Source organism: Stegostoma tigrinum, chromosome 12 (assembly GCF_030684315.1).
Source record: "Stegostoma tigrinum isolate sSteTig4 chromosome 12, sSteTig4.hap1, whole genome shotgun sequence".
NCBI lineage: Eukaryota > Metazoa > Chordata > Chondrichthyes > Orectolobiformes > Stegostomatidae > Stegostoma > Stegostoma tigrinum.
The window spans coordinates 15,145,289-15,154,498 of NC_081365.1; the positions used below are offsets into that span (position 1 = coordinate 15,145,289).

The 9,210-nt window shown below is 42.5% G+C and overlaps 1 protein-coding gene across 4 annotated transcripts in view; it reads right to left on the minus strand.

Moving 5' to 3' along the window:
• Positions 1-7,853, minus strand: part of LOC125456771 (uromodulin-like 1) — a 103,295-nt gene extending 95,442 nt beyond the window's left edge. For 3 of the 4 annotated variants that reach the window (XM_048540172.2, XM_048540170.2, XM_048540169.2), the window contains exon 1: positions 7,570-7,853. In XM_048540172.2, coding sequence (XP_048396129.1) covers positions 7,570-7,645 — 76 coding nt within the window. In that variant the 5' untranslated portion in view covers positions 7,646-7,853. Of the gene's footprint in view, positions 1-3,254; positions 3,372-7,569 lie in introns of those variants that run through there. The other variant, XM_048540171.2, reaches the window with a different exon arrangement.
• Positions 7,854-9,210: the final 1,357 nt, after the last annotated feature.

Sequence of the window (9,210 nt, forward strand, 5' to 3'; positions counted from 1 at the left end):
AACTGCTGGTTTGACCTACATGTGACTCCAGGCCTACAGCAATGTGGTTGACTCTTATCTGCCCTCTGGGCAATTAGGGATGAGCAATAAATGCTGCCTAGCCAGCAACACTTTTGTCCCATAAATGAACGAAGAAAAAGAAAAAAAATTCCTTCTTCACTGTCCACTATATGTCGTTCACAATATTACTAACCATGTCTTCTACATTCTCATCTAAATCATTTGTATAAATGACGTACAAAACCTCAGTACATTCCACTTAACAACATGTTGGCATGGGTTGTATGAGGTACAGGAAAGTCCATTATCTGGAAAGATGTCAGAAATTAAGAAAAGCTATCAGGCAGACTTTAATGTCCCCCGTCGTGGTAGGTTTGGTGGTGGGGGTGGTGTCGGTGATTGGGGCGAGGAGGAATTTTTAAAAGTGTGATTTTGGTGGCTGAGGTCCCCTCCTAACTCTGCATCACTAAGTTCATAGCTCAAAGACCCACAGGTACTCACACCGCTGTGGGTATGGGACTCCTTCCTGAATAGAGTTGTTTGTGAGCTCTGGGAGGGGTAGTCCCTCACTTGTAGGCACTTAGTGTCTAATCACGGGATCCTACATCAGGATGTGGTGTGTGGGGCATGAGTAGGGGGGAGAGAAAAACCCCTGGTCTAGATGTTGACCTGACTCCTCAGATACCAAGGGTTCTAAACAGTGGAAGACGTAGTGGAGTACAGAATATGAAACAGGAAAATTAAAAGGGAGACTAGAAGAGCTAAAAGGGTACAGGTAAAGATACTAGTAGGTAAAATAAAGCAAAATCCTAAGTTGTTTTACAGGTGTATTTCGGGGAAAGAGATAAAAAGAGAAATTGTAGGACACATCAAGGACCATCGCAGTGGAACTAGAAGATGTTGGATAACAGTTCTAAATGAACACTTTATGCCGGAAACTACAGGCCAGTCAGTCCAGCCTCAGGGATGGAGGAACCATTGGAAGAAATTCTAAGGGGGAGAATTAATCTGCAGTGGAGAAGCAGGGAATAATCAAGAACAGACAGAATAGTTTTGTTAAGGGGAACCCATGTCTGACTAACTTGACTGAATTTTTTGAAGAGCTGACCAAAAGGAGCTGACCAAAAATTGGCATGGTGGTAAATAGTGAGGAGGATAGTGTAGGGCCACAGAGGAATAAGGACAGACTGGTCAGACTGTCTTACCAGTGACAAATGGAATTCAGCCCAGATAAACATGAGGTGATACACCTGGGCAGGAACAGCAAGCTAAGGGAGTACGTGATGAACAATAGGATCCTGGGAAGCATCAAAGATCAGAGGGACCTCAGTGGGTGTGTGTGCACTGGTCCCTTAAGGTTATAGGGCAGGTGGATAAAGTGCCTAAGAAGGCATACGAACTTCAAGCCTTTATCTGCTGAGGAATGCAGTTTAAGAACAGGGAGGTGATGCTGTAACTGTTTAAAATATTGTTTACGCCATTGATAGAGTATTTTGGGCATTTCTGGAATCCACATTATAGGAGGGATGTGAGTGCAATGGAGATGGAGCCAAGGAGATTTACCAGGATGTTGCCTGGGTTGGAGAGTTTCAGTTATGAAGAAAGATTGAACAGACTGGGGCATGCTTTCCTATGAACAGAGGAGATTGAGAGGGAACATGATTGAAACATGTCAAATTATGCGGGGCATTGTTAGGGTGGACAGGAAGAATTGTTTCGCCTTGATGAAGGGATCAATGACCGAGGGCGTAGATTTAAGGCAAGGAGCAGAAGGGTGAGGTGAGGAAACTTTTTTTCACCCAGAAGGTAGTGGGAACCTGCCTGTAATTGTGGTAGAAGCTGAAATCCCTCATAACATTCAAAAAGTGCTTTTATGTGCATTTGCAATGCTAAGACATACAAGCCTATGGGCTAAGTGCTGGAAAACGGATCAATATAGTTTTGTGGCTGTTTCTCACTGGTACATGCACAAGGGCCAAAGAATATTTTCCATTCTGTACATCTCTATGACTACACACACCCAACAACAGCTAATTCCCCCTCCTGGGTCCTTGATCCCAGGAAGTTCCACCACAGCCCAGTAAATTGCCTGATTGACACTTAATTTGGTGCGCTTTCCTGAAAAGAGGCACCATAGAGTTCTTGTCAGCTCTCCAGGAGCCAAGCACCTCCAATAAATACCATAGAGACATAAGGGCACAGAGGAGGATATTCAGCCCATTGAGTCAATGTTAGTTCTCTGTAGTGTGATCCAATCATTCTCAGCCTCCTGCACTATCACTGTAGTCCTGCAAATTTATCTCCCTCACTGATTTGTGTGTGGAACCAGAATATGTTGGATAAGTGTTGTAAATGAACACATTGCACTGGCATTCATCAGTGAGAGCGATGATGTGGGTATAGAAATCAGGGAGAAGGCCTGAGATACAATTAAAGAAATTAGCATAGACACTAATTACATGGTCTTTATAATTTTCTCTCAAAATTTTTGACCATCTCTACTTCCGCCATCCTCCTAGCGCCAGGGATTAAGGGCCATTTCCACTCATTGTGGAAAAAAGATTTTCCTCGTATTCCCACTGCATCTCTTGCTGAAAATCTAAACTCTTTCCTTTGTACCACCAGTTAAAAATTTGCTTTGTCTACCTGCTGGAGGCATTCATCTGGTTTTCAACTAATACAGTCATTTTAGAGAAAAATACAGCTCAAATTTCACTGTAGTGGTTAACAAGTTAATGCAATGATGTATAGCTCCTTAGTGCAATATTTTAATAAAAGCATACCTTTGAGTTTCCTTGACTAATGTCTCTTTCTTTGGCTCAATGTTGGCTTTTGTTTGATTTATAATCCTTTATTAAAGGTGCTATATAAATCCACACTGTTGTAAACGACTTGTATGTTGATAGCATGTTTGAAATAAGTACAATACATGGTGAAGAATCACAGCCTGTGATTTATGTCCCAATTCCAGAGCCAGGTACAATTAACTTGCAATTTCCATGCTCCTTCCATGTGCCTCATTACCCCATGCCCTTTCCAAGTTTCTATTCTCCTTCTATGCTCACTCACCCAGTTTACACTTCGTACCGAATTCATGAGCAACATCGTAATAGTAAAGCAAGTCCTGAAATATTGAGGAAAAAATCAACCATTCAGAAAATGTTTCAGAAAAAGATTGCTCTTTTTATCACCCCAGTGATGTTTCAGATATAGACATTTATAATATCAATATTAAAAGCTTTGTCTCAACTCACCATTTTCCATTTTGTCCACATAAACAAGGAGTCATTGAAAACACAGAACAAAGAAGGAATGGATCTCGATATCATCCTAAAGATGCCGATTAATCAAAACAAATACTTCACCTTCAGCTGTCCACTGGTGATGAACAATTCCATTGGATAGAGTTCAGGTTTGGCTATGTGAATACTAGAGCTCAACCAAGCATTCATAATGAGACTTTTCTGAGGAAACATATGTCCAGTTCTCTTTCCCTGTCGATATGGTCCAAAGATGACCTCATTACTAATGCTTAGCCAAGCTTTAAGGCTAAGGACATATGCCTTATGTGAGTCATGCCCATGCTCTAAGCCAGAATTCTTAGACAGTCATGAGCTTTCAAATACAATGGTGAGGAATTTCCACCCTTCTGCTTCCATATTTCAATCCTGACTTCTCCTGTATGCCAGAGACTCCGTTGTTTTGGTTCACTTACAAGTAAAGTTATACTAAAGGAGTGGGAGCAGATCTAAGGAAATTTACAGTGAGCATGATCAAAAATATTTTGTGATCCAAAGACCCAAAGTTAACTGTGACTTCTAGGTGGTTTACTAGGTAGAGAAGCTCAGTGGATTTTATTACCAAACTGCTAATCCTGGAACCTGGGCTAATGATGCATGAGTTTGAATCCTATCACAATGACTGGGGAATGATTTTTTAATTCATTCATGGGATGAGGGTGTCACTAGCTAGGCAGCATTTATTGCCCATCCCTAATTGCCCAGAGGGCAGTTCAGAATCAACCACATTGCTGTGGGTCTGGAGTCACATACAGGCCAGACTAGGTAAGGATGGCAGTTTCCTTCCCTAAAGGACATTTGTGAACCAGGCGGGTTTTTCCAACAATTGACAATGGATTTGTGGTCAGCAATAAACTCTTAATTCCAAATATTATGGCGTTCAAATTCCACCATCTGTCACACTGGATCCCCAGAACATTACCTGGGTCTCTGGATTAACTGTCCAGCGAGAATACAACTAGGCCATCACGGCCCCTTAACTTAAATAACTTAAACAAAGTTGGGATTTTAAAAAACTGGTACTTACAATGAAAACAAAATGGATAATTGCAAAATCTTGTTCCCAGACTCCCTTAATGATGCAAGTCTAATAACCTTACCTACGAGACTCCAAAGCCACAATAATGTGGTTGAATTTGAACTTCTTCCAAAATAGTTTAGTGAGACACACCATTGTTTAACCTACCAGCAACACTCACATCTCAGTCGAGAATGATGAATTGTTACAGTACACAGGCATTCAGCCCATTGTGCTGGCACTGGTTCTTTGAAGGACCAAACACTTAGTCATTCCACCACCATAATATCTTGGAATCAGAGCTTTATTTTAATTCTGTCATCAGATGTGGGCACTCCTGATAGCTTTCAATCCCTAATTGCCACTTCTGAGTTGCTCATTGGACCATTTCAGAGAGAGTGAAGTGTCAGTTATATTGCTGTGGGTCTGGAAATACATGTAGTTTAGACCAGGTAAGGACAATAGATTTCCTTCCTTAACAGACATTTATTAACCAGTTATTGCATCACTGCTACTGTAATGGTCACCATTTTTGAGACTAGTTTTCAATTCCAAACATATTCAGTAATTGAACGTATGGGGTGGCTCAGTGGTTAGCACTGCTGCCTCACATCACCAGGGAGCTGGGTTTGATTCCAGCTTTGGATGGCTGTCTGTGTGGAGTTTGCACATTATCCCCGTGTTGGTGCGGGCTCCCTCCAGTTTCCTCCCCACAGTCCAAAGATGTGCAGGCGAGGTGGATTGGCCATGTTAAATTGCCCGTAGTGTCCAGGAATGTGTAGGTTGGGTGGGGTAGGGTTAGGTTACATGGATACAGTGGGGTGGGTGGGGACTACTGGGTGATATGCTCTTTAAAAGGTCTGTGTGGACTTGATGGGCCAAATAGCTTCTTTTCGCACTTTAGGAGTTCTGTGATTCTAATGTATCACATTAATCATTATCATTATCACATGTATCATTTTAATAGAAATTAAATTCCACCAGTTGCATTGTTTGAGATTTGACCTAGTGTCCACAACATCCTAGCCTGCGTCTTGGAATTACTATTTCATTAACATTACCACGACATCATCATCTCTCCACAGCATAAAATTTACCTTCGATTTTAGAAAAGGCAGAGATTGTCAAACTTAGAGAACAGGATTGCTCAGAATTGTAGTCATCCTGAAAGTGTTACGTCCTGATCATAAATTCTACTCGGGGCTTGTAGAACTTTCTGTTATTGCTCCCTGCTTCCATTCTTCAACAGTAATTGTTGACTGACTAGTGAACTACGGATGCATCTCAGCCAAACTTGATCACCTTGAATGTACAGAAACAGAAATTGCTGGAAAAGCTCAGCATGTCTGGCAGCATCTGTGAAAAAAAATCAGAGTTAACATTTCGGGTCCGGTAACCCTTCCTCAAAAGACCCTGAGGAAAGGTCACCAGACCTGAAATGTCAACTCTGATTTTTTTTCTTCACAGATGCTGCCAGACCTGCTGAGCTTTTCCAGCAACTTCTGTTTCTGTTCCTGATTAACTGCATCCTCAGTTCTTTTGGTTTGTACCTGGTATGTATGCTCCAGCATAAGTCACTGGATGGTGGTGGGCTTTGGAAATCAGGGATAGTGTTTGGATCCCCTTTCCAGGGCTCCCAGGGGTACTGATGCCAATCAGAACACTTCAAATGCCAGAAATTTTCATCACAGATTGACAGCTAAAGATGGATCCCTTAGACTTTGAGGCCATTTTCTAGAAGCATTTTCTATAATGTTAGCAATGTGACGACCAGAGGCCTTGGCAGAAAGATACTCACTGATTGTTGACAGTGATGTTGGCTCATTCCACTTCAACAAGTTGATATGTTAAAGCTGAAAGAGTTAACCAAATAGCAGCTAGGGACAAGTTCATGGAGACCCACTCATTGCGTCAAATTCACTGAGTGTGACATCCCCCTCATCAGCCTTCACCAGCCTCCTTCATCCCAACCTCTAAGGAGAACCAACTGTTTCAGCTCCACCATTTCACTCCCTGACACCAGTTCCCTGAGCCCTGCATCTTCCACAGTGGCTCAGTGGTTAGCATTGCAGCCTCACAGTGCCTGGGTTCGATTCCAGCCTTGGGCAACTATCTGTGCGAAGTTTGCACTTTCTCCCCGTGTCTGTGTGAGTTTCCTCCGGGTGCTCCGATTTCCCACAGTCCAAAGATGTGCAGGCTAGGTGGATTGGCCCTGTTAAATTGTCTGTAGTGTTCAGGGGTGTGTGGGTTACAGGCGGAGGGGTCTGCGTGGGATGCTCCGAGAGGCAGTGTGGACTTGTTGGGCCATAGGACCTGTTTCCACACTGTAGGGGATCTAATCTAATCCAGTGGAAAGTCCAAACATGATTCTATATCTCCCAATGCCTCATGCATTCTGAATGTTGGTAACCTTCTGTAATACCACATGGGAAATCGACTCACACAAATCATGCACAATGTGTGCACGACATACAATGACACAGTAAAAAAAAAGAAATATATCATTAAATGTGCTCAGATTTATGGCTTTACACCTGCACAAATACGAGAGATTCATAAAATATGTGAATGTCATTAATCTGTGATATCTGTCTGTCAGCTTCAGAGAGTTGTTTCAGTAAAAACAAATTCTCCCCGTCTATTCAGGATGCTAGAATTGGGTTGCCGAAGGGTAACGTTTATACTGAATGCCGCATTTTTGTGTCCAACCTCCAGATGCCCTTGCAATAAACTGGTGGTCCCTCAAGTATCATTGTGAACATATTTTCAAGGTTTGCTGCCATGAGGTAGTTTATGATTCGTATGTCTCTCTCTTTATACTCTCCTCTCACAACCTGAACCCTCATTAAAGCCTTCACACTTCATTTCAGCTCTGATAAAGAGTCATCTAAATTTGAAATGTTAGTTTGCTCTCTCTCCATGGATGCTGCCTGATGCGCTGTAATCTCCAGCATTTGCTGCTTTCAGTACAAATTCCAGTATCCGCAGTAATTTGCTCCTAAGTTATCATGTTGGCTTTTTCAACCAACTGATTGAGTAAGATCCATCAGCCTCTAGCAGAATTGCCCATGTTTAATGAATTATTTTGCTTCAATTCCACTCTCACACTCCACACTGTCTCATGTTCCTATTAATACTAATATCACAGTTACATAAAAGTAATGCATCACATCAGAAGTATTTTAAAAACAAAGATTTTACATTCAGCTGTATTTATTTTTAAGGAGGTAAAATTATTGTGCATCTACTTACAGGTGTATAAGTCAGCCTCTTGCCCTAAGGCAACTCCAGCTAATAAAATCAGGACAATGGTTAACATCCCAACCATTGCATGAAATGTAATATTCCAAATTATCCCACACTTCTGTTCCTCCTGTTAGTTTGTGTTATTCCGCCATATAAGTTCCTCGGTGCCTCTCCCTTTGTCACTCGCAGTTCTATTCCTTGCTCTTATGACCTCTCAAAGCGAGCTGCTTTTCGGCGCTGTCAGTCATACACCTGTGAATATTGCACCTGTGCTCCCTTCTCAGCACTGTTTGCTCTGGCCCTGCCCTCTCCACCCTCCCCCCACCGTCCACCACCTCCACACACAAACACATGCACACTCCTCCCACTGCCTCCAACACCTCCTTCTGCAGCACTAGATGCTCCCAGCGGCTTTCATTGCAAATAACACTTCACACACTTCTGCTTTAGAGGCTTGAGGCTGGACCTTCGACCACCAACACAACTCAGAATCACACCCAAAATTCCACACTGTTGTTTGTTAAGAAAGCACAAGTTTCCACTCATGTCCATCCCTTCTGTCCAGCAATCAAACCAGGGGCACATCAGTGCAAATAATCAGGGCTCAGGGAAATGCTAGCCTCACGTCAGTGCATTTCTTCTTTCAACCTTAACATTTAAACTCCTGTCCTTATCAAATGGCAGTGAAATCTCCAGGGGCCTCAATGGTTCACCCCCCTCTCCCAATTCTTGTGTATTTTTATGTTCAACCTTTATTTATGCACATCAATTGCAGGAACTGGCAATTGCAGAAGCTTTTCCATCCACAATTGCTTATTTGAAATATACGGCTTTTTGGGGAATGGGAGACAATCCTAACTGACTCACCTACAGGGAAACTAATAGAATCAACTACAAGCAAAAACAGAAGTTGCTGGAAAAGCTCAGCAGGTAACTCTGATTGTTCTTCACACATGCTGCCAGACCTGATGAACTTTTCCAGCAACTTCTGTTTTAATTTGCTTTTGATCCCATGAGTTTCCCTGTGGGTGAATCAGTTAGGATTGTCTTTGTTCCTGAGTTACAGCAGCCACAACTCTTTTGGTTTTTATTTAGGGGTTAAGTGCAATGTGGCTTTGACAAGCTGCCTGATATTAAATCACACTGTCGTCAGTGTGAAACCAGCATTCCTCCCAATCCTGTCTGTTTCCTACCTTGTACATTAATGGGGCTCCTTCTCCACTTAAGCTAAACAAAGCATGCTGCTATATTAAAAGCTTGTCAGGACTGGGTGGGAAGAATGGCATCCAGGCTGTAATTGGATCAGCCACAACCTCTGAATGGCGCACGAGCATCGAGGGGCCGAACAGCCAACACCCTCTTAGCCCATATTTAAAATATATATGTGAAGCTCATTTTTATCGGCGTCTCCATCCCTTCGAGAAGATTTCATAGTTGCTTTTCATTTCTGGCTATGGGTGGTTTGCTTGCCCATTTAAAGTGATGCATGTGCAGACTTGTGATCCTATATACCTATGACTAGACAGATGAAGGGTATCCCTGATGACAGGGAGGACCAGAATCAGGGGCCATAGTCTAAGGATATGGGGTAAACCGTTTAAGACTGAAATGAGGAGAAAGTTCTTCACCTGTGAGCCTGTGGAATTT